Below are 25,967 nucleotides of genomic sequence, written 5' to 3' on the forward strand. Positions count from 1 at the left end.
TGTGCGGGGAAAGAAATCAAACCCGTCCCCGCACATCCCCGGTAGAATCAAACCAGTCCCCATCCATCCCCGCTGGAGTCAAATCTGTCCCTGCCTGTCCCCGCTGAAATCAAACCCATCCCCGCCCGTCCCTATAAACTTCAGAAGTAGTTATTTCATTTAATTATGCTACTGAATTAAAGGCTCTAGTAGAGACCCATTTACATATAAGCAAAGACATTTTATTAATTTGGAAATATTAATTGGGAAGAATACATATTTTGTAAACGAGTTTCTACCAGAGCCTCTAATGTAAATATAAAATATAAATAGGTGATGAGTCCAAGCTGTCAGCTGAGGACTTCCTCTGCAGTTGGCCGGGGGTCCCTTTTGCCAAGCTTGGCAGGCAGCAGTAGCGTCCCTGAGTCACAGATGCTGGCATCTCAGTGGCTCATGGATGCTGCCAGTGACTGCTGCGCTTGGCGGAGGGGAGTAGTGGCCGTTTCTAGAGGCGGTCCTCTGCTGGCGGGACTTGGGGAACCCCACCAGCCACAGCAAGGGTCAGCAAGTACTTCAACATTGTAGAAATAAAACCAGAAATGCATTTCCTTTTCTTTTGAACACATTACAAAGACATCTGATATATGCATTTCCCAAAGCTAACATATTTTAGTCAATAAATTCCGTTTTTTACCTTTGTCATTGGGAGACTTATTTTTCCATCAAGTTGGTCCCAGTTTCTTTTTTTCGCTTTCCCATCTTCTGTAAATTCTTCTGTTGCTGTCCATTGGTTCTTCCTACCATGGTTCAGCATTTATCCCTCTCTCATCCCCGGGACCATGTGCATCATCTTTCGCCCCTACCCACCAACCCCATGCCCAACATTTCTCCTTCTATCACCCCTCTCCAGCACCATGCCACATCTCTTCCTTCATTCTCTTCACTACTATGTTTAACATTTCTCCCTCTTGTATCCCTTTTGTCCCACCTTTCCCTTTCCACCACAACATTTCTCCCTCCCTTCTGTACATCACTCCCTCCCTATGACCAAAAATTCTCCTTTTCTATTCCCTCCTCAGCATCTCTTTCTCTACCTTCCTCCATCCTCTCTCCCAAGTTCATGCCTTCTGTGTCCAAAAATGCACTCCCCCCTTCTGTGTCCCGCGTTTAAGTCCACATAATAGCAGGGGTTGGAGGCAGCTCGAGCTGAGAGGCTTGTCTTCTTTTGCTGCCTACAGCATGAACATGTAGCCGACCAGAAGTCTTCCCCCAACAGAACTGACGTCTGAGGGAAGGCTTCGCGTCAGTCACATGCAGCGTGCAGGGCCCATTTGGAAATGATGGGCGCCCTTGAGCTCATATCCTGAAAACTTTCTTTGGTCTCCACAAGCTGCAGAATTGAGGATTTCTTCCCCCCCCCCCCCCCCAAGTTGTTTTTGGCGGGGGCAGTGATTTCTTGCTCTGATCTACCCGCCATGCCTCTCCCCGGCGTCTGGCATCATCTGGCCTCTCCACTGCTGCCCTTCCTGAACTATTGGGTAGCGTGCCGCAGCCATTTTCATGGGATTAAGGGGCATCTCCATCCAGGACCACGGCTTCTGCCAGCCCATCTCCATCCCCCTCTCCCTGTGCATGGACATCGCCTACAACCAGACCACCATGCCCCTATATATTGAGCATTTTTCGATATCTGGCATCCAGGGAAGGGGGGTGGGTGGGTGGGAGGAAGATGGATATTATATTTGGATTTGTTTATTAATTACATGTATGTACTTTTGTATGATTTATTGAATACATTGGAATTAGGGTGGGTGGGAGGGAGTAAAAATGGTTTCTCATATATTTATTGATTGATGTAAGTGCTGTTTTTATTGTATTCCTTTATGCATTGTTTTTAGACTTAAAAATTAATAAAGATATCAAAAAAAACTTGGCATCACCAAAATAAAGCAGTATAAACCCAAACAAACTAAGTATGGTTGGGTTTCAGGCTAGCAAATTCTCTGGTTCCTTTCCAGTTATTGTTACCTAGTAATTAACTGTGGACCTGCTGGGCCACACGAACCAGGAGGACGCCGGCCTGGAGATGCACCAGTTCTACCCACTGGTGAAGGTGCAGTGCTCCCCAGAGCTCAAGTTCTTCCTCTGTTCCATGTATGCCCCAGTGTGCATGATGCTGGAGCAGGCCATCCTGCCGTGCCGGTCCATCTGCGAGCAAGTGCGGCAGGGCTGCGAGGCTCTGATGAACAAGTTCAGTTTCCAGTGGCCAAGCAGATCTGCATGGGGTAGAACCACTCGGAAGACCGGGGGAAGAGGAAGCACTGCTCTCCACCACCGCTCCCCCACTCTATGGAGCGCCCAAGTACGCCACCTCCAACCAGCCTTTCCACTGCCCCTAGGCGCTCAAGGTGCCCGCCTACCTCAACTACCGGTTCTTGGGGGAGAAGAACTGCGTGTCCCCCTGCGAGCCGGCCAGAGGTGACGGCTACATGTTCTTCAGCCAGGAAGAGATCTGTCTGCTACCCTGCACACTGCATGTGACTGATGCGAAGCCTTCCCTCAGACACCAGCTCTGACGTCGGGGGAAGACTTCCTGTTGGCTACGTATTCGTGCTGCAGGCAGGAAAAGAAGAGGAGCTTCTCGGCTCAAGCTGCCTCCAACCCCGCGGGATCCCCATGACCCGAGGGGGAAACCCACAGGATCCCCGCGGGTCCCACAGGATTCCCATCGTCCCTGTTCCCATGCAGCTCTCTAATCCCGTCCTCAGTTCAGAACAGGTTACAAGGTAACATAATAATTTATTTATTTATAAATTTTCAAATTTACACAATCAAGTTTAACTTGTACAGAAAGCAAGATTCAAGAAGTAAAGGAAAACCATCCAAAACAATGTATAGAAATTCAAGAAATTAAATCCTAACTTAAATCTAGCTCTTAAGTTCTCTTATAGGGTCCAAAATTGAATTAAACGGAATTTAAGCAATTTATTATTAAAAAAGAAAAAAACAGTTATAGGTTAATTTGTGCTATGGGCAGTCATCTATCCTTCAATGAGCATTCTCCAGCCTCGACAGAGACAGGAATGTTGTCAGTTGTGAGGGCTCAAAGAAAACAAATTTATGTGACTTATAATGAATAGTACATTTACAAGGGTATAAAAGTAGCACCCAAGGTTATAATAGCTCAGCTCAGAACAGGTTACAAGGTAACATAATAATTAAATAAAACAAAATACAAAAACTAAGGCTTCACTGATTTTTATCTAATACAGTTGTTCATCCTAAATTAGCAAGCACAGAATGAGGATTTTTCATCCAGATATCTCCAGACTTGCTAATGTAAGATGGACTATGTTAGTTTCACATTGAATTAAATCATTATAAGCATGTACAGAGAGAGTCTAAGGTGTTGGAGTCTAGGTGCTATACTATACTGATATTAGACTGAGAGAATTAGGTGAAGAGGTAAGTTTTTATTGCTTTCCTAAATCTTAAAAGCTCTTTGAGGGATTTGATGTGTGGAGGCAGTTGATTCCAGTACTTTGGTAAGAAGTGGGAGTAGGATCGGCGTCTTGTACTTTATAGTCGGAGGTTCTGACCAGGGGGTAAATGTAGATGCATTTCCTCCTGGGAGTGGAGGGGTCTGTTCGGGATGTAAGGTGGGAGTTTGACTGATGTAGCAGGGTGCCTTGTTGTGTAAGGACATGAACGCAAATACTAAGCCTTTAAAGATGCAGCATTTGGCTGTGGATAGCCAGTGGGCTGACGCTAGTGCTTGGGCTACTGGATCATGGGCACAAAGATTCTCTAGAAATCCAATTGCTGCATTTTGTGCACATTGGAGGCACTGAAGTATTTTTGCTGTCAGTCCGTTGAATTATGTGTTGCAGAAGTCCATTTGGGAAAGGACGAAAACATAGAAAAGTTGGGTAAAGTCAGATAGGTTCAGAGAAGTAGTTTCTTATTTTCCGGAGTTGTCTGCAATAGTAGAACGAAGAGGAGACCACTTGAGAGATATAGTTTGTGAGTGATAAGTTAAAATTGAGAAGTACTCCTAGGCTGCATACTTGGTCTTTGGCAGTTATGGTAGATGATTCCCAGAGAAGAGAAGGGGGGTTGTAGGTACATTGCTCTTTGTGGATCCAAAGGAGTTCAGTTTTTGAGGTATTTAGTTGTATTGTTTGTGGACATCCAGATTTTTATTTCTGAGAGACAATGTTGAAGTTTTGCAATCTGGAAGTTGCAGTTCTCTCCTAGTGGAAGATACAGTTGGATGTCATCGGTGAAGGAATTAATCTGGATTTACTAGGATGGGTGTAATGGGGATAGTAGTAGTAGTAGGATGATCAATGGTGTTGAAGGCTGCACTGAGGTCTAATAGCATCAATAGAACATTGTTTCCCTATCCATGAGTTTCTAGCAGTTGTCGATGATATCAAGAAGGACAGTTTCAGTACTATGAAATTTCTGGAATCCCGACTGGAAGGTGGTGGATAGGGCTTTTTTATTTTCAATGAAGGAGTGTAGTTGGTTGAGTACCGTTTTTTCCAGGATCTTTAAAAGAAATGGTAGGTTGGAGGCAGGCCAAATATTTCTGGAGATGTCTGGGTCGAGTTTAGGTTTTTTAAAGTGATTTGATGATTGCTGATTTCCAGATTGTAGGTACTGAGAATGATTGTAAAGAAGCGTTGATAAGAGGAAAGATTGAGCATGCAAAAGCATCTTTCTCTGCAACTAGGAGGTATGATGGGCAGGGATCTAGGGTGGAGGTTGATAGGAGTCGACAATCTTGGTAATATTATTGAGTGAGACATTTTTGAAGTGGGTTATTTTATCTGTTGTGGGTTTGAGTGTTCTGTTTGGGTAGTGGGATACTGATGTTAGTTGTGTGACTGTGGGTGGGTTTCAACTGCCACTTTCATTGCAGTATTTAAAAAAAAAAAATTTATTGCTCACCTGAGGCAGGATATTGTGTCATTGTTTTATGGGATGAGCATATGTATCTATCTGTTGATGTGTGGGAGGGGGAGGGGATCTTATAGTTATGGGGGTGTTACTAAAGGGGGATTCCAGTACAGGGGACCGAGAAGTTGATACGGTTATGTATGTGAGTTGGCTGGTGTGGACTTTTTTTTTAGTGTGGTTGGCTGGTAAGGATGGGGGTTAGGATATAGCAAGGGGTGGGGGTTTTTTCAGGGTTGGGGATAGGGGGGTTGGAGGGCCTGGGGGTTCTGGGGGTTCCTTGGTGCTCTAAGGTTTGGAGAATAGGAGATCGTGTTGGCCCGTTGCTCTGCTCTGATGAGTGGCCATCCTTTGGGGAAGGTGGTATGGGAGGTAGCTTAGCTGGGAGGTTGCTTTTCAATATGTTTTTGTGCGATCCACAATTTATGACCCCAACTGGTTTTGTCTGTGGGTAGTCTGCGTGTAGCTACCTGGAATGTGGATGGGGTGCACTCCCCTGTGAAGCAAAAAATAGATTCTGTCTTTCTGTAAAAAGCTACAGGTTGATGTGCTATTAGTGCCACATCTGAAGTTGAAGCAGGACTGGGTGGAAGATTTAGTTTTCTCTTCCTTTACCGGTAGGAAAAGGGAGGGTTGCTATCATGTTCCACAAAAAGCTCCATTGTACTATGCACAAGCTGATCTAGGACCCTGAAGGGAAGTTTGTAGTTTGGGTGGGTGAGATTTAGGGGGGCAAATATGCCATTTCCTCTGTGTATGCTCCAAATATATAATCCCATGGATTCTTCTCGAGGCTCCTGGCTATCCTCAGTCCTTATGGGGGCTATCGGTTCTATTGGGTAGGGATTTCAATGTCACTGCAGATCCTCTCCTTGACTGTAGCCCTCCAAAGCCTAGACCAAGCGGGGCTGTGGGTCGAGGGGTGAATTTTCTTTGTGATGGCTTGGGTCTCCTTGATGCTTGTTGCTCTTTGCAGCCGGATGAACATGATTACAACTTTTTCTCGCATGTCCATAGGATGCATGCCCGCTTAGACAACATATTGGTCCCACAGATTTTGTTTCCTCATGTACAGTCGGCAAACATTGTAGATACCTGGTGTGGGTGGACTTGGGAATTTCTGCAAATCAGTCTGTGGCAGGGTGGCAAATGAATCCTACTCTATATCTCAACCCTGTGTTCAAATTGTTTTTGCAAAACCGATGGATGGGCAGACTATCTGGCAGAGAAAATAGCCTAGCTGATGTTTTGCCCACTGTTTATTGGGAGGCCAGAAAGGCGGTTATGCGGGGACATATACTGGCGTATGGGGCTTGAGTGCAAAAACAGCAAGATAGGTAACTTTTAGAGCTGAGCACTCAACTTTCTAACTGCAGAGGAAAGTTGCGGGGCTCTCAGAACGCTGAGATGGAGCACGTACAGTATTTGGAGGTAAAGTGGAAGATCAATGCCTTGTTGACCAAGAGGGCAGAGAGAGATATCCAGGTTTATAAATACCGCCTCAATCATTGGGGTAATAAGGCTGGTAAATTGTTAGCGTGTATGGTTCGACAGCGTGGGGCAAAGCAGACGATTACACGTATCCGGGAGCCTGGGGGGGTCCTCTGTTACAGCTGTGAGGGACATCCAATCTGCTTTTTGTGCAATTTTATCAATCTCTGTATGATACAGGCTGCTATGAGGTGCCTCAAAGAGATGCATTTTTTCAGGGGCTACAGCTGCCATGTTTAGACCATGAGCAATGGGAGTTTTTGAACGCACCAGTGGCAGAGGTGGAAATCTTGCGCGTGATAAAAGACCTTAAATTGGCTAAGGCGCTGGGACCCGATGGTACTCCCAAAGCCAGGTAGGGATGGGGAACTTGTTTGCTCTTATAGGCCTTTATCCTTATTGAACCAGGATATTAAATTGTTTGCCTCTATTATGGCCAAGCGGTTGGGAGCTCTGTTGCCGCTCCTGGTCCACTCTGATCAAATGGGATTTGTTCCAGGGAGATGTGCATCAACTAATATGTTGTGTGCGCTCTCAGTTTTGGTGTCCCAGAGTGGCCAGCAGCGTGATTCTATCATTGCGAGCCTTGATGCGGAAAAAGCATTCAATAAAATTCTTTGGGATTGCCTTTTCTGGGTGCTTCCTCAATTTGACATTTTGGGCAATTTTCTGGAGGGCATTCACTCTCTTTACAGTGCCCCTACCGCTCAGATCCTTGTCAATGGTGAACTGTCCCCGAGCTTTGCACTGGACCAGGGCCCCCATCAAGGCTGTCCCTTAAGCCCATGCTTTTTGTGCTCTCGCTAGAACCCTTGGCATCCAAGGTTAGGCAGGCCCCAGATATTGTGGGTATTGATACAGGTTCTACACAGAATACTGCTTTTCCACTTGCTTGGTCCAAGGGCACCCTTAAATATCTGGGCATCTATTTAAATGCTGACCTGCAGCTCATATATAAATTGAACATTGTGGACTGCATAGCTCATCTCAAGATATGCGTCAGATGGAAGGATATTCAAATTTCCTTCTTGGGGAGGGTGGTGCTCATGAAAATGGTGATGCTCTCCAAACTCTTGTATCCTGTACAGATATTACCTCTATGGGTTTCTCGGAAAGATGAGGAGTCGTTTTGGGGCTAGTCAGCTCTTTTATCTGGAGGTCGCTGTGTGCTTATTAGTTATTCAAAACTTACTCGGGGTCGCACACGAGGAGGGATTAATTTACCGGACCTTCGTTTATATAATGTGGCAGCTTTACTCCGTTGGCTCCATAAGAACATAAGAAGTTGCCCCCGCTGAGTCAGACCAGAGGTCCATCTTGCTCAGCGGTCCGCTCCCGCGGTGGCCCATCAGGCCTAGTGCCTGAACAGTGGTCCCTGATTAATTTTGTAACTTACCTCTAATCCCATCCCTATAATATACCTCTACTCTTATCTGTACCCCTCAATCCCTTTGTCTTCCAAGTACCTATCCAAAGCTTCTTTGAACCCCTGTAGCGTGCTCCTGTTTATCACATCCTCTGGTAGCGCGTTCCATGTATCCACCACCATGAACTTCATACAGGTGCAGCTTGTTTTGTACCGAGTGATTTTTGGTCGGCTCTCGCTCATCTGCATTGTGTTCAGCCTGCTGCATGCTAGAGGACAAGGGGGGTGCGGTATCTCGGTGTTGTTGCGGCCTTTAAAATTATCTTGGGACTGGTGGAGAACAAAGGTTGGGGGGGGGGGCAACAGAGTTATCTCCGTTTAGTGAGCTCCAGGTTAACCCTGATTTTCCAGTGGGATTGGATGCCGGTGCTTTTTCTGATTAGGTGAGGGGGGGGGGATGTCGATACCTTGGCCATCTGTATTTCCCTGTATCTGGACGCCCTCTCTTTCCCACAGGTTCAGCAGCGTTAGGGTAGTGTGTTTTTCGTAGTGTGCCTTCGTAGTGTGTTTTTCAGTATTTACAACTTCGGCATTATTATATGTCTTTAGCGCGACTCTGATCATCCTATCCAGACTTTTCATGCACATGTCTGTCCCCCATAACAGGTTGTCCACTTGGTATGCATTAGGTAGGGTATTTCAGATGTTGCCCTCGTTTGGGCAGCTGGCTATTTCCTGGGCTGAGCTTACTGCAGAGACCGTTTCGGAAGACGAGCTTGCTGAAGCTTTTGTTCAGGCCTTCAAAGTCACTCCTAATGTGGGCCTTCATGAAATACAGTTCTGGATCCTGCATCAGGCTTACATAACTAGATGTTGGGGTAAAATCATGGGCTTATGGGAGGAGGACCTTTATTCTAAGTGTAATTCTGCTTCAGGTACCCTTGTGAACCAGTTTATAGAATGCCCTTAGTTCAGGGATTTCTGGTCAGGAATCTTTAAAGTGTTGGAGAAGGTGGTAGGATCTCCCATGGAATGGGCCTATGAAGTATTGCTGATGGGGCTACCTGGGGTTCTTTTGGCCCAGGGATTGGAGAAACACCAGGTGACCTTTTTGCTTTTAGCGATTGTCCTGGCTAAAAAGTCTATACGTTTGCATTGGGTGGGAGATCGTATTCCTAGCCTGGGCCATTGGCAGGGCCTCATATCGCAGATGGCTCAGTAGGAGCAAGAGTAATTTGCTGGCACAGGGAAGAGCTCTCATCTTGCTTATTGTGCTTTATGGCACCATTATGACTCCTTACACTCAGAAGCACCAGGGGAGGGGGGGGTTGTTGGGATTTGTGTTCCTTGTTATGGGCAAAATGTAAAATTCTTGATATTCTGGATGCTTACTTTCAACCTTGGTGTTCTATTGGTCATCTTATGCTTTCTTGTATAATATTCCGGTGCTCTTCTTCTTTTTCACTTTGTTTTTGTATATGGGGGGGTTTCAATTCTGATCTGGCGACTAACCCTTTATATTGGTGTTTTGCATTGCTGTTGTTCTGACAGGCACTTTGTTTACCAATAAAAAATGATTTCCTCCCCCCCCCCCCCTGAAAAAAAGAAAGCATCGCTACCTCACATTATTCGAAGAGAAAAACAGCTTTGCATCATACCTCTTCCTCATCATTGGACCGGTACCGAACTCGGAGTAAGCATCAATCTTCTCGACGCATTTCTTCCCCAAGGCCTTCATATGGGTCTGACTTACAGTATGATTCAGCTGAGACTTATCTGAGTCTACAATGGAGGCTTATGACATTCCTTTGGAAAAGTCTCCCACAAGTCTCTACGAACGGCTAAATCTCCTACAGAAAGACCAGTCAAGCTAGAAGCTAATTCTGCTTATAGTGCTGAATACTTGGAGGCCTTAGATTATGATCAGCCTCCTAAAGAACTTCTCAAAGAGACTCTTCATAAGAATTGAGAAATGTCCCTCACTATTACAGGGGTTCCCAGATAATTTGATTCCATGTATAAAACACCAGTCACTAGTGGTAGAGTTGACTTTGAAAAAATATATTCCATCAAAAGTCTATTCCTCAGTGCCACCAGGGCGTGAAGGGCGCACTGACACATTTGGATGTTGCTTGTACCAAAATTCCATGTTGGCGAACAGAGTACCAAATTACAATTTCTATATCTCCTGCTATGTTGAAGCATCTTGTTTAGAAATTGTCTTCTTTTGATGGATTCCTTCCTTCTCAAACCCCGCGCTGCTCCTTTTGACCATGGGCAAGTCACTCGGTCCTCCATATCCCCAGGTACATTAGATAGATTGTGAGTCCACTGGGACAGATAGGGAAAATGCTTGAGTACCTGATTGTAAAACCACTTAGATAACCTTGATAGGCGGTATATAAAAACCTAATAAACTTGAAACTTAAACTTTAAACTACAGGAATTTCATCATATCTTTCAATCCTTCGCCCTACCTAGAATATATCAGGCTAGATCTGTCTATCCATGGTCTACGGGGAAATCTAACATGGGTGTAGAGTCTGTAAAGTTGGATTCCTCCACATGGTTTTTAGCAAGCACAGCACAACTTGGCATGCATCAATCGAGTTGTGACTGCTTCAGGATTCAGGATGGGGTTTAGAGCCTGTAAGGTAGCTCTTTTCCTGTTTCAGTACAATTATAAAAAGAGATGGTGGGATCTAACAGGGTTGTAGAGCCTGTAAGTTAGATCCCTTCCATCTCAGAACCTTCTACTGTTTTATCTTTGAACCAGGATTAACTAGGTTTTTTTCTTGAAACATGTCAACTGTCCCATCAATGTTTATTCAGTACCTTCCAGAAGGTATCCATTTACTTCACATTTTTTCCCTACACCTGTTCTTTAATGAACATTCGCCACAACTTTTTTTACTCTCATCTCTTTTTTGATTCTAAAAGGCCCGGAGGTTTGGGAGTGGAGGGAGGAGGAGGAGGCCACTACATCCTAAAAAAAAAAAAATTTGAGAAGGATACTCTCTTCACTTTATCACTATGCCTCCAGATCATCCTCCAAGAGAGTCTTCTTTCAATCCTCAGCAGACATCTCTTCTTCTTCGGGAGATAGCATCTCTTCTTCTCAAAGCAATAGAAAAGGTTTCACCCACCTCGGCAGAGGAATCAGAGATTTTACTCACGGTATTTCCTCATCCCAAAAGAGATGGGAGGTCTACGTCCAATTTTAGATCTCAGGGGCTTGAATAAGTGTCTAGTGGAGGAAATGTTTCATATGTTGTCCCTAGCAACTTTATATTCCCTCTTAGATCGCAGCAATTGGCTATGCTCTCTAGATCTGAAAGAAGTTTATACTCATATTCCAGTGCATCTGACCTTTGAGAAATTCCTCAGATTTCAGATAGCGCAGCACCATTATCAATACAGAGTTCTGGCCTTTTGCCTTGCATCCTCTTTCAGAATATTTATCAAGTGCCTGCTTGTAGTGGCAGCAGTGTTGCGGGCTCAGGGTCTGCAGGTGTTTCCCTCACTGGACGATTGGCTGATCAATGATCCAACCTCGCAGTGGGTTATGGCAGCAACTCAGTTGCCAATTCTCTTCCTTCAGCAGTTCTGGTTTGAAATAATTTTTTCCAAATCCCAAATACCTCTCAGAATCTGCAATTTATAGGTGCTCTGCTAGACACCATTTATTTCAGAGCGTTTCTCCCTCAGCAAAGACAACAAAATTTGATTCAGCTTGGCAATCAGACCTATCTTCCATCAATCTCGGCCAGACAACTCATGGTACTCCTGGGTCACATAGCTTCCACGATGCATGTTACTCTGTTTGCGAGACTTCATCTCAGGACTCCTCAATAGACTCTCGCATCTCAGTGGTCTCAACCTCTCGACCCACTGTCTCAACACATTATAGTCACATCTTCACTTCGATAATCTCTGCAGTGGGGGATGAACTCTTTCAGTCTTTCCAGAGGTTTTTTGTTCTACACACCTCCACATCAGAATCTTCTGACCACGGACTTGGGGCTCATCTGGACAGTCTTCGCACTCAAGGTCACTGGTATACCCAGAACCAGTTTTACCATATCAATCTCTTGGAACTCTGAGTGATCTACAATGCTTTCAAAGCATTTCAGCACATTGTGACTGACCATGTCATCCTAATGTGCATGGACAATCAGGTTGCTGTGTATTACATAAACAAGCAAGGAGGCACGGGTTCTCACCTTCTTTGTCAAGAGCCCCAGAAGATTTTGAACTGGTCAATTGCTCACAGTATACATTCAAGGAGAACAGAATTCTCTCGCAGACAGAATCAACAGGTTTCTTCAGCCACACGAGTGGACGCTCAACTCTTCAGTTTTGCATCACATATTCTCTCTTTAGGGGACTCCTCAGATAGACCTGTTTGTGTCTCGCCACAATCACAAGTTGCCTCAGTTTTGATTCAGGCAGTACTCTCCCCAACGTCTGAAATCAGATGCATTTCTTTTGGATTGGACACACAAGCTTCTTTATGCGTTTCCTCCAATCCCTCTCATCCTCAAGACGGTTGTTAAGCTCAAGCGGGAATCAGCCACCATGATTCTGATAGCTCTTCGGTATCTCAGGCAATCCTGGTTCTCCCTTCTATTTCACCTCAGTATCAAGGAACCAATACCTCTTCAGGTTTTTCCATCTCTTCTAACGCAAAGTCACGGATCTCTTCTGCATCCCAATCTTAAGTCTTTACACCTGACAGCTGGGTACTTCTTGAGTTGACATGGACTGAGGTTCATCGTTCTCAACCTGTCAGGCTTATCTTAGAAGCGTCAAGAAAACCGTCCATGCAGCACTGTTACTAACAGAAATGGACACGGTTTTCCACCTGGTGTACTCCATCATCATGATGCTAAATCCAGTTCTATATCTTCAGTACTGGATTGCCTTCTACATTTATCCAATTCAGAACTCAAGACCACTTCGATTAGGGTTCATCTCGGTGCTATCAATTTCACAGCCCAGTCAATGGTAAACCTTTCACTGTTCATCCTCTTGTGTCCAGATTCATGAAAGGACTTTTCTGTGTCAAACCATTTCCAGTAGTTTGGAATCCCAATGTTGTTCTCTCTAGACTTATGAAGCCTTCTTTTGAACCAATGTCTTCAGATGTTTTTTCTCATCTCCCTTACCTCTGCTTGCAGAGTAAGTGAACTTCAAGCGCTAGTGGCGGACCCACCTTTTACAGTGTTCCACCATAACAAAGTAGTGCTTCGCACCAAACCGAAGTTACTTCCAAAAGTAATCACTGAATTCCATCTTGATCCATTGTGCTTCTAGTGTTCTTTCCCAAGCCTCATTCTCATCCTGGAGAAGCAGCTCTTCATACTTTGGACTGTAAACGAGCTTTGGCTTATTACTTACAGCGTACGCAGCCACATAGAATATCTCCTCAACTTTTTGTCTCCTTTGATCCTAACACGTTGGGACGTCCTGTATGCAAGAGAACTATTTCTACATGGTTGGCGGCTTGTTTTGCCTTTTGTTATGCTCAGGCTGGACTGCAACTGGGGAGTAGCGTCACAGCCCACAAAGTCCGAGTTATGATAGCTTCAGTTGATTTCCTACGCTCCACTCCTATTGATGAAATCTGTAAAGCTGCTACTTGGTCCTCAGTTCATACATTCACATCACTATTGTCTGGAATCTTTTTCCAGACAGGATGGTCACATCAGCCAAGCAGTACTGCAAAATTTATTTTCTTAATGGCCAACATTCCCTCCATCCCATTCTAGTAAGCTAGGGAGTCCCACATATGAGAATATGCTTTCTGCTTGTCCTGGGATAAAGCACAGTTACAGTAACAGGTGTTATCCAGGGACAGCAGGCAGATATTCTCATAACCCTCCCACCTTCCCTGATTGGCTTCTTAGCTTTCTTACGGAACTGAGGAGCCGCAAGCCTGAGTCGGGTGGGAAGACATTTGTGCATGCGCGGTGCGGGCAGTTTGCAAACTTTCTTCTTAAAGTGGCAATGCACTTTTAAAGCTGTCTATACCAGGGCGCTGTGGATGACCCACATGTGAGAATAACTGCCTGCTGTCCCTGGATAACACCTGTTATGGTAAGTAACTATGCTTTTGTATTCTTCATGTAGTTTCTTCCTTTTTTTTTTTTTATTATAGTTTTGAATACATTACAATATCCAATAATTCCAAAGGAAAAATCACACAAAGCAATACATAATCAAATCATACATACATAATTCCTTTTAAGCCCACATCAATGGGGAGAACATGTTACTATTTCTAATCAAATAAATTCAAGAAAACTAAAGGACAATAATTCTCGGTTTGTACTAGACCACCTTGAATCATTCCTTACTATGGGATATTAATTTAATTTCTCCTCTTATTCTCAGCTAGATGAAACAAACTCATTTCTGTTCTCTCGCAACTAAAAATTGTTGTAGTTGTGTAGGATCCCAAAAAGCATACTCAATATCTTGTAACTTAATCAAACATTTACAAGGAAATTTCAGGTAGAAAGATGCCTCTAGAGCCAGAACTCTATCCTTCAATTTCAGAAATTCTTTCCTTCTCAATTGAGTGGTTCTAGAGACATCCGGAAAAATCCTAACAAAATCCCCACAAAATTTCATTAACCTATTTTTAAAATAAAGTTTCATTATTAACGTCTTATCCATCTCGTTCATGCATGTTATCACCAGGGTGGACCGACTCTGGATCACATCCTGTGTATCTTCCAAAAATTCAGTCAGATTTACCTCTGGTGTGGCCAGATGGTCCACCTCCTGGGCAGATTCAATTTTTTTTAGGAGGAATGTAATAATAATTATTTATTGGAAATTTCTCCGCATTGGCCATTCCCAGTACTTCTTTGAGAAACTTCCTTAATAAAATTTCAGGTGACAATAAATGAGTTACTGGAAAATTGACCAAGCGGAGATTTTTTGCTCTATTCATATTCTCCATAGATTCAATTTTAGAATGTATCACTGTAGAATCTTTAACAGCAGATACCAAGACAGCTTGTAAATTATTACATTGAGTTTCTACAATATTTAATCGTATATCCAAACAACCTAAATTAGAGTCCACATTTTCTAATTTAGAAGAAACAGACTGAGAAAAATCCCCCGGAGTTGTAATAGTCTAGTTGAGGCAGGACCATCATCTGGGTGATCAGAGCAAAGTAGTGTGGGTGAAAGTATGATCTTGTGAGTCGCAGTTGATGCATAGTGTAGATGTGGAGCTCTGTATATCAAGGTGATGATAAGAGCTCTGTTGTGTCCCACTGAGAAGATGAGGCATTCTAGTGCATTTAGTGTGATAGCATCTATTCATTTTGGGTTGAGATTGGATTTAATGATGATAGCTACACCTCTTCCTCTAGCATCGGTGTGTGCAAAGCATGCCTTTGGTGGCTTCATCGTTGTCTTTAAGTCAAATTTATGTGATTAAGAAGATGACCCAGCTGTTGTCTATGATGACATCATTTAGGATTGCATCTTTGTTGTTTACTGATTTTGTATTCACAAGGGCAATCTTGAAGCTTTTGGGTATAGATGGAGGTGAAATGAGGGGAATAGGCTTAAGGTAGTGGGGTTGGTGTGCTATGGATTTTATGTGGGGGAGCTTGCTCAAGTCACCATATCTGCCCTGGCGTGTAATGACTGGGATGGAAGAATGCATGTTGTCGCGGGGAAATGTTGTCAAGAAGTATGAGAGCAAGAGTAGCAGCATTTGCATTGGTATAGAGTAGTGATGGTATAGGTCTATAGTAGCAATGAATAAGTGAAGTACAATTTTCTAGAGTGTAGTGATAGGAATAAACAATATACAGCAGTATACTGCAGCTTCAGGAGTACTGTAAATACTCAAATGTAAACCAACCCAAATATAAACCGAGGTAACCTTTTTCCCCAAAAAAAAGGTGGAAAAAGGTTGACTCGCATATAAAGTGATGGTGAGGTGGTAATATTCAAGTGCAGTGCCTTGCCCTGCTCAGCCAGACTCTGCACCCTGTTCCCCCCTCCCTCACTGCTCTGTATCCAGCCCCCCTTCACTCCCTCCTCTGTCCCGCCAGTCTCTTTACCCAGCCTCACTCCTTCCCTGCCAGGCTCTGTACCTTATCCCCCCTTCCTCCTGATGACTTGCAGGCCTCCACCGGGCCATGAGACCTGGTGGTCCAGCGGTGACCGGGACATGAAGGATCCATCCCGCTTTCTGTCCCAGCCCATTCTAAGAATTTTTATCCTTCCTCCTGCCTCCCTTGTGTACCTTTAGTATCTCTGGTGGTCCAGCGGTGAATCGCATCAGGAGCAACTTTCCTTAGCTTCTGCCTGTGCAGAGCCACTAGCTGATTGGCTGCTGTGAGTTCTCGCAGTAGCCAATAAGCTAACAACTCTGCACAGGCAGGAACGAAGGAAGGTTGCTCCTGCCGTGATTCACCACTGGACCACCAGGATCCCTTCTGTCCTGGCCACTGCTGGACCACCAGATCTCACGACAGGCCGGGCAGAAGCCTACAATAGGTTTGGGAGAGGGCATGTTTGCGCTGACCCGAATATAAACCAGGAGAGAGAGATGGTGGACAATGGGATTTAGGGAGGGAAGGAAAGAAAGGGAGAGAAGTTGGACACAAGGGATGGTATGGGGGGGAGGATAGAGATACTGGATAGGAGAGTAGTTGGGAAGAGAATGGGAGAGATGGTAAACCCTGGGGTGGTGGGGAAGGAGGGAGAGATGCTGGATGAAAGGGTAGTTAAGAAAAGGAAGGTGGATCTAGAGATGGTGGGGTCCATCGCTGTAGCTACAGGGATGGGGACAAAAAAAGGAAAGATGCCAGACCTCCAGGGAAAGGAAGGGGAGGACACAGATGGAAGATGGATGGTTAGCATCGAGAAAGAAGAAAACGACAAACGGGCAGGAGACCCTGGAAAGCAAGTTATCAGAAGACAACCAGAGTGTGGGACCAGCATGATATGAATAATGACCAGAAAACAAAACAAAACTGCAGGAAAATATATAGGGTACAGGAATTTATTAAGAAAAATCTTAAAACAAATGCATAAAATACATAAGCTATATCCAAAGAACTGGTCCAAATGTTCATGTGGACCGGGCCCGACACAGTCCGTGTTTTGAAGAAACACTCCTTCCTCTGGGGTCCTGAATGTTGATAATTAGAGTATCAAGAACCAAATTGGATGAAATAAACCAAAATCGAAAGTAAATAGGCATGAAAAAATTCCTGTGTAAAGCGTACACTGTTGAAACACAAAATGCAGGGTAAAAATGGCCAGACAACAAAAGGTAGAAAAATTAATTTTATTTTCTGTTTTGTGATTGCAATATGTCAGATTTGAAATATGTATCCTGCCAGAGCTGGTGTTAGACCACAAACGTGAGCTAGGATTTAACAGAGAGAGGAAAAGTCGTCTTTGTTTATTTTGTTTCCACCACAGCACCAATGTGGGTAGGAGAGGGCAAAGGCAGTGAAGAGGCTATAAAAGAGGTGAAGAGGATATAAAAAAAACCCCCACCAGGATGTTTGGAAAAAAAACACCCAATTGGGCAGGAAAATCGAATCGAAAAATCGATTCAATAGGCTGAATCGAATCAAAAATTTTTTTCCCTGAATCGGGCAGCACTATTCTTCACAGACCTAGAGTTTATGTACTTTAAGTCTTCTGTTTGTGTATATGTGTAAGGAATGCAGTGTCTGAATCTGTAGGCTCTGGGTTTGCTTTGAGGAGGATGCAATCAGCAGATAATATTTATTTGTGGATTTTGTTTTTATGTTCTTTTCACAGAACAAGAACGAACTGCTCCCTACAGTGCGGACTCTCGAGCGTCTAGGATACAGTCTGTATGCCAGCATGGGAACTGCTGATTTTTACACAGAGCATGGGATCAAGGTAACCAGGAAGGTGGCAGAGGGACCAGCTATAGCCACATGAGGGGGTAAAGAAGGCAGTTGACCAGGGTGGAAGTGAAATATTAAAAACATAAACTGGAAATCTATGCAGAGTACAAGGGGCCTAACAGGAAGACCTCAAAGAAAGAGGCAAAGTAATCATAGACCCCACACTAACTTCCATTACTGGCCATGAGTCACAGTAGAGGTTCATGGAAAGCAAACATCCACGAGAGGCTACACAGATCTGCAATGAAAAAGATGCAGAAGCAGATCCAAGTCCAATATATAGAAAACAGAACTTTCCTTGTCATCAACAGCAGATGAATCCAAAGACTAGTGGGATTACGTCCACCAAACAGCAGGGAGGACATAGAGAGCCCTGAATTGACCTAGGGTATATCTTGGATGCACATCCTCCTGGCCATTCAGTATACTCTATCTCCAGCAGGTTGAGGATGGGTTTCTTATAGCTCCTGGATTCTGCAGTAGATTTCAGCCAGGCTTGGCTGCAGCTACCAGCACAAGTTTCCTAGATCTGAAAAATGACTGCTATCATTCTGGTTCCTGGTTTTGGCTGCTGAGGACAGAAGGCTATTTGCTCCTGTTACTGCGGCTTCAGTAGAGCCTAGGGGTGTTGGCCATATTGAGCCAACTTTAGGGGCAACACCTGGGCTCACCCTGATCCCTTCCCCACCCTCCCAGCCGGTGGAGAGAAGAAGCAGCTGATGTGGTCGGAGGGTCCTTTCCCATAAGAAGAAAAGCCCGACCATGGGTGCCGGCACAGTTCCCTGTGCGATGCAGCACTAACACCTCTTCCTTTGCCTTCTGGTAGTGCAGGAGCATGAAAGTACTTGGCTTAGACCTCAGTAGAGAGGCATGTTCCTGTGGCTTAGGCCTCAGTAGAGAGACATGTTCCTGTGGCTTAGGCCTCAGTAGAGAGACATGTTCCTGTGGCTTAGGCCTCAGTAGAGAGACATGTTCCTCTGGCTTAGACCTCAGTAGGGAGACATGTTCCTGGGGCTTTAGGCCTCAGTTGAGAAATCTTCCTGTGACCTCAGATGTGGAAATTTCGGTGGCTTAGGCCTCAGTATAAAAAAAAAAGATTCTGATGGCTTAAGCCTAGGATGAGACATGGCCCTATGGTGTAGGCCTCAGTGGAGGTCGATTTCTGGGCCCTTCCTGTGGCTTCAGAGGTTAAGATCTTCCTGTTGCTTTAGGCCTCAAAGGTACGATCTTCCTGTGGTTTTCGACATCAGAGGTGAGATCTTCCTGTGGTTTTCGACATCAGAGGTGAGATCTTCCTGTGGCTTTAGGCCTCAGTAGTGAGATCTGGTGGCTTGGGGCCTCAGTAGTAGGATATTCTTGTGGCTTAGGCCTCAGATATAAGATATTCCTATGGCTTCGGCCTCAGTGGTGAGATATTCCTGTGGCTTAGGCCTCTACAAGAAAAATATTCCTGCGGCTGAGGCCTCAGTTAACACGATATTCCTTTGGCTTAAGGCCTCAGATGAGACGTGTTCCTTTGGCTTGGGCCTCAGTAGAGGAAGATTCCTGTGGCTCAATTTAGGCCTCAGTTGAGAATTATTCCTGTGGCCTAGGCCTCAGAGGTGAGTTCTTCTGGTGGCCTAGGCCTCAGAGGTGAAGTCTGCCTGTGGCTGAGGCCACTGATGAGTAATATTCCTGTGCTTTAGGCCTCGGAGGTGAGATCTTCCCGTGGCTTAGGCCTCGGAGGTGAGATATTCCTGTGGCTTAGGCCTCGGAGGTGAGATCTTCCTGTGGCTTAGGCCTCGGAGGTGAGATCTTCCTGTGGCTTAGGCCTCGGAGGTGAGATCTTCCTGTGGCTTAGGCCTCGGAGGTGAGATCTTCCTGTGGCTTAGGCCTCGGAGGTGAGATCTTCCTGTGGCTTAGGCCTCGGAGGTGAGATCTTCCTGTGGCTTAGGCCTCGGAGGTGAGATCTTCCTGTAGCTTAGGCCTTGGAGGTGAGATCTTCCTGTGGCTTAGGTCTCGGATGAGTGGCTCAGGCCTCAGATGGGAAATGCTCCTGTGACTTGATCCTCAGTTGAGTGATATTCCTAGGGCTCAGGTCTCAGTGGCAGAGAATTCCTGAGGGCTCAGGCCTCAGTGGCAGGAAGATTCCTGAGGGCTCAGGCCTCAGGGCAAGACACATGCCTGGGGCTCAGGCCTCAGGGCAAGACATATCCCTGGGGCTCAGGCATCAGTGGAGAAAGATTCCTGAGTTGTAGGCCTCAGTTGAGCTGCGCGATATGAGCTGTACAGTATCGACCTTGGGGGGAGGGGGGAATCACCTGGGCTCCCAGGTCCCCTCTCCCCCTGAAGGACTTGGATACTTCAGTTCCATAAGTTCACTTGGGCTATGGGCGTAGAGTTACAGGGGGTCGCTGTTCTCTTCAGGGAGGCACCGGTATGGGGAGTATTTTTACTCCTTTCCTGCGTAGGAAAGCAGAAGCTGCTTCAGCTGTAGCAGCAGATGCCCACGGGCTTGCAGCCAGGTCAGACAGCAGCGGGCGGTAGGAGGCCCTAAGGGTGGTCGCTCGAGGCCCTTCCCTCCCACCGCGGATCGGGGGTCATTGCAGTTGCAGATGACGTCGCCGCTACCGCTATCAGTATTTCTACTCTTAGAGTAGGAATGCCGCTTCCGGCAGTACTGCCTTTGCCACCGCTAACCAGCCGACCCTAGTTGCTGCCACAGGGGCGGTGGGTTGGCCTTGGCTGGGAGCCATTTCACTTATGGCCTGGTGTACCGTGTTTGGTCCCAGCCGGATGGCAGTTTAGCTATGGCTAGGCTAATTGTGGGCTAGTTGATAGCTTTCGCTATTGCTCTGAGTTATTCTTTCCACTCCTGGGTTCATTCATGTGGAGGAATGTACTGACAGTTGAATAAGCTACCTCAGTGTCTGAGGCTGTTACTGTTTCTCCTTGGGATGCTGGGAGAGGCACTTGTCACTTCGTAGCCTGGGTACAGAGTAGTGTCTGGTTACAAGGGGATTCCTTGCCTCTCCTCTAGCATTATTCTTGACTGGGGTCAACAGTGTGGCCTCCTGTATCTTAGGGACTTGGTACTTGAGAGGACTTCAGTCAGATGGGGAATCTTCATTTGTCACGAGTCCAGGTTGGCTGCCCTAGAATCTTCCGAGGGATGTAGGTCTGGTTTATGATGAGGCTCATGGAGTTTGCCTTCATGCTGAGGACCGTTGCCAGACATGTTGGTTGCATTCCACAGGAGGTTATTTGAAGCCTGGTGATCGCATTAGGAGGCTGCTTTGCACTCATACTATTTGTGGAGAGACACTGTAGCTGGGGTTTTCCGCAGCATGGTGCTCTTAGGCAAAGATTGCTCCTGCTCACATGGGCTAGAGGGGTTACCCTCTGTATGTTCATAGGATATGTACTCTCTGGGTGTGGTATCTCCTTAGACATGTGCTGCAGGGCAGGTTTTCAGTTCACTTGTTTATTTCCCTCCATACGTTTGGACTGCTTTTTTACATCCCTCTAGTCTCTGGAGTCATTTGCTGTTGATGACAAGGAAGGTAAAATTATGTCCTTACCTGATAATTTTATTTTCTTTAGTCACAGCAGATGAATCCAGAGCTCCACCCTGGTGTGGGGTTTGTCACTCTCAGAAGCAGTTTGGGCTTGCCTTTAGACTGAAGCTGCAGTCTTGATTTTGATGTATAAATGATTCAGATAGCACATGTGACGGAAGAAGTTCCATAGGCTGATGTGATTTATGTGATTTACTTTTATATGATTTATTTCAACTGCTTTGAGAAAACCTATACTAATTGGCCAGGAGGATGTGCATCCAAGATATACCTGAGGTCAATTCAGTTCTCTCTATCTCCCCCTGCTGTTTGGTGGATGTAATCCCACTAGTCTCTGGATTCATCTGCTGTGACTAAAGGAAAGAAAATTATCAGGTAAGGACATAATTTTACCTTCTTTAGCACCACTCTAGACCGGTACAGTTCACTGATGGGAAATAGCTCACCATGACCAGCAGGTGGAGACTGAGAGAAAACTTTTGGCTGTAATACTAATAGCTGTGCTTCCCTCTATATAACCCAGCTCCAGGAGCTGCTTATTCAGGTTTCCTCTGTGTTTTCGTTTCGAGAAAGATGCGAAGGAGCTTCCGCATGTGGTGGACCCTCTGCTTCAGGGGATCTGCTCAGTATTCTGCTCCTTTTCTATGCACCTGGATATTCGGGATATTGTGCTTGCGCAGTGGAAAGTGCCCGAGGTGCCTTTTCGTTTTACGCACTCTATAGCTCGTCTTTATCCCATCCTGGAGGGGGATAGGGATACCTTGAAGTTGCTGGTGGTGGACGGGGTGGTCTCAGCCATCTCGAAATGGCATATGGTGCCTGTTGAGGGCGGCTCAGCCTTGAGGAGTGTAGGTTGGATTCCCTTCTTAAGCAGAATTTTGATGTCATCTATAAAATGGAAAGAACAATAGCTATGCAACAAGGGAATTATAATAATTTTATTAAAATTTGGGAGCCATTAACTTCTTATTGTAATGAATAGATACCATTTTCTAATGAAATATACACCATCTAGGGTTATATATTAGTATTCATTTTGGGAAAATAATAAAGGGAATGATGGGAGGGAGGGTGGTAATTTTATGTATTATAAGATAAAATAAAAAGATTATCAAGTGATATGTTTAATTTTACTGTTTTATTGTTTGTACACTTGATGTAAGATTGAAAATGAATAAAGATTTACAAAAAAAAAAAAGAATTTTTATGTCACTTCCCTAGAGGTCGAGGCGGTGATGTGTGGCAGTCTGGTGGCTCTGGCTTGTTTTCGGTGGGCTGAGTGTGTCCTTGACTGTGAGTCTGATAACTGGTCCTTGGTGGAACAGGAAGTAGCCAAAATTGAGATGTTTGCTTCTTATCTCTCTGATACCAAGTCCATGGCTCTTGGGGTGGCCACTCATCTTACCTTGTGGTTCTGGGCTTGGTCGTCAGATGTGGCCTCTAAGGATAAACTGACGAAATATCCCTTTCCGGGGTCTTTCTTGTTTGGCGAGGATTTGAACAAGTTGGTACAGACCTTAACGGACTCTTAAGACCGTGCCTGCCCACCTGCGTGGTTTGGCGGTGCTCAGGGACGTTTGTGTGATTTCTACAGATATCTTTCTGGTTGAGGGGCAGCTTCTTTTCCTGCCTCTGGGTCATCCCAGGGCCGTTTCTTTCAGTGCATGCAGTCCTTTCAGGGGGCCCGTCGGGGAGGATGTGATTCCTCTGCCAGTTCCCCCACTGCCCATCCTGCCCAATGACTCCTTGTCGGCACCTCCCTTGGTTCTGGTGGGCACTCAGTTGCGAGACTTTTACCAGGGGCGGGTCGACATCACAATGGATCAGTGGGTCCTGGAGGTGATTTGGGACAGTTATGCTCTGGAGTTTTTCTGCTCTTTTCCAGATCACTTTCTCGCTTCTCCTTATCAGACAGCATGGAAGAAGCAGGCCTATCGCCATATGCTTCAAAGATTGCTAGATTTCAAAGCGGTAGTGCCAGTGCCTCCTCAGGAGTGTGGCACCAGCCGGTATTCGATTTACTTTGTGGTGCCCAAGAAAGAAGGGAATTTTTGGCCCATCTTGGTTCTGAAGGGGGTCAACAGGGCTCTGCGAGTTCCGTCTTTTTGCATGGAGACCTTGAGATCTGTCATTCTGACAGTTCAGCCGGGGGAATTCCTGACCTCTCTCTATCTGATGGAGGCCTACTTGCATGTTCCGATTCGTGCCTCCCATCAGCAGTTCCTTCGCTTTGCGATCTAAGGAGGGTACTATCAGTTTTCACTCCCTTTTGGTCTGGCCACAGCACCGCAGATATTAACTAAGATTATGGTGATCGTGGTGGCGGCCTTGCACAAGGAGGGCATTCTGGTTCACCCCTATCTGGACGACTGGTGATCCGAGCAAAGTCATTTCAGGAGAGCTCGCGAGTTAACGGCTCGAGTTGTGGCGTTCTTGCAGTCGCTTGGATGGGTAGTCAACCTGTCCAAGAGCCAGTTAGCTCCATCTCAGTGCCTGGAGTACCTTGGAGTTCTTTTTGAAACCAGCTTGGGGAAGGTCCTCCTGCTAGAGGCCCGAGTAGTCAATTTGCAGTCGCAGATTCGCCTTCTGATGGCTTCCTGGTGGCCTCGGGCGCAGGTTTTTCTCCAGGTCTTGGGGTTGATGGAGGCTTCCCTGGACGTGGTTAGGTGGGTCTGGGCTCACATGCACCCACTTCAGTATGCGCTGTTTCAGCAGTGGTCGCCCTAGGTGCACGATTTTGGACTCTCCCATTCCTCTTCGGAGGTTAGTTCATCGCAGTCTTTGTTGGTGGCTACAGTCTTCCAATCTAGTTCAGGGAGTGAGTCTGGATCAACTACAGTGGACAGTGCTTCTCACGGACACTAGTATCCTCAATTGGGGAGCTCGATAACTCGGTTGCTGGCGTTGCTAGTGTTCCAGACATTGACAGGCAAGTCTGTTCGGGTTCTCTCAGATAATGCTATGGTGGTGGCCTATGTCAATCATCGGGGGAACCAGGAGTCGTCTGGTGGCGCAGGAGGCTGCTCTGCTCATGGTTTGGGCAGAGACTTATCTTCTAGACTTCTTGGGTTTCCACATAGCAGGAGCGGAGAATGTCTAGGCGGACTTCCTCAGTCATCACCGATGATGAAGAAGCTAAGTGGTTAACACTGAAATCAACCATACATGAAGCAACTAGCCGCTTCATAAAATCAGTAAATAAATGACAAAGAAACAATAAACCCCAATAGTTCACCACGGAGATCTCGCACCTCATTAAGGAGAAGAAAAAAGCGTTTCTCTCCTACAAGCGCACGGAGAAAAGAGAGGCAAAGGTAGAATATAGGACCAGGTCTACAGCGGTCAAAATGGCAGTTAGGGAGGCAAAACTTAGAGTGGAAGAAATTCTGGCAAAAAACATTAAAAAGGGGGACAGATCCTTCTTCAGGTATATTAGTGACAGAAAAAGGAACACAGGCAGGATAGTACGCCTTAGAAAACCGGATGGAAGTTACGTGGAAGCAGATTCCGATAAAGCCAAACTACTGAATGAATACTTCTGCTCAGTCTTCACCTGTGAGGCACAGGGACACGGTCCGCAGTTGAAGTCAACACAAAGCACAGAAGACCCTTTCAGAATTTTGAGTTCACACCAGGTGAAGTTTACAGTGAACTGGCAAGACTCAAGGTGAACAAAGCCATGGGACCAGACAATTTGCACCCAAGAGTGCTCAGAGAATTGAACGATGTCCTGGCGAAACCGTTGGCTGAGCTGTCCAATCTCTCCCTAAGTAAGGGGAAAGTTCCCCTGGACTGGAAATTAGCTAATGTTGTTCCTCTGCATAAAAAGGGTTGCAGGGCAGAGGCTGCAAATTATAGACCGGTGAATCTCACATCAATAGTGTGCAAACTCATGGAAACACTAATTAAAAGCAAATTGGACACGATCTTGAATGAAGGGAATCTTCGGAATCCCAGTCAGCATGGATTCACCAAGGGTAGGTCCTGCCAATCCAATCTCATCAGCTTCTTGACTGGGTAACAAGAAAGTTGGACTTTGGAGAGTCTTTGGACGTCATGTACCTGGACTTCAGTAAAGCTTTTGACAGTGTCCCACACCGCAGGCTGCTAAGCAAGATGGAATCGATGGGGTTAGGAGAGACACTAATTGCATGGGTCAATGATTGGCTGAGTGGCAGACTTCAGAGGGTGGTGGTTAATGGTACCCTCTCTAAAACATCGGAGGTGACCAGTGGAGTGCCGCAGGGCTCGGTCCTGGGTCCACTCCTTTTCAACATATTCATAGGGGATCTGACTATTTGCTGATGACGCCAAACTATGTAATATAGTAAGTGAATGTAGTTTACAGAATTATATGGCGCAGGACCTGCTTACATTGGAAAGTTGGTCCTCAACTTGGTAGCTAGGCTTCAATGCACCTCAGAAGCGGAAATCCATGCAGGACATACTTCTTGAACAGAGAAACTTTAACTAGGACTTCAGCAGAACGAGATTTAGGAGTAATCATCAGTGCAGACATGAAAACTGCCAATCAAGTGGAGAAGGCTTCATCTAAGGCAAGGCAGATATTGGGTTGTATCAATAGAAGTTTCGTCAGCCAAAAGCCTGAAGTCATAATGCCGTTGTACAGGGCCATGGTGAGACCTCATCTGGAGTACTGTGTGCAATTCTGGAGATGTGCGCAGA

The 25,967-nt window shown here is 45.6% G+C and overlaps 1 protein-coding gene across 3 annotated transcripts in view; it reads left to right on the forward strand.

The window, feature by feature from the left end:
* CAD (carbamoyl-phosphate synthetase 2, aspartate transcarbamylase, and dihydroorotase) overlaps positions 1–25,967 on the forward strand; it is a 408,216-nt gene that overhangs the window by 206,089 nt on the left and 176,160 nt on the right. For all 3 annotated transcript variants that reach the window (XM_033937498.1, XM_033937499.1, XM_033937500.1), the window contains exon 25: positions 17,612–17,716. In XM_033937498.1, coding sequence (XP_033793389.1) covers positions 17,612–17,716 — 105 coding nt within the window. The remainder of the gene's footprint in view (positions 1–17,611; positions 17,717–25,967) is intronic.

The sequence above is a fragment of the Geotrypetes seraphini genome, chromosome 3, assembly GCF_902459505.1.
Source record: "Geotrypetes seraphini chromosome 3, aGeoSer1.1, whole genome shotgun sequence".
NCBI lineage: Eukaryota > Metazoa > Chordata > Amphibia > Gymnophiona > Dermophiidae > Geotrypetes > Geotrypetes seraphini.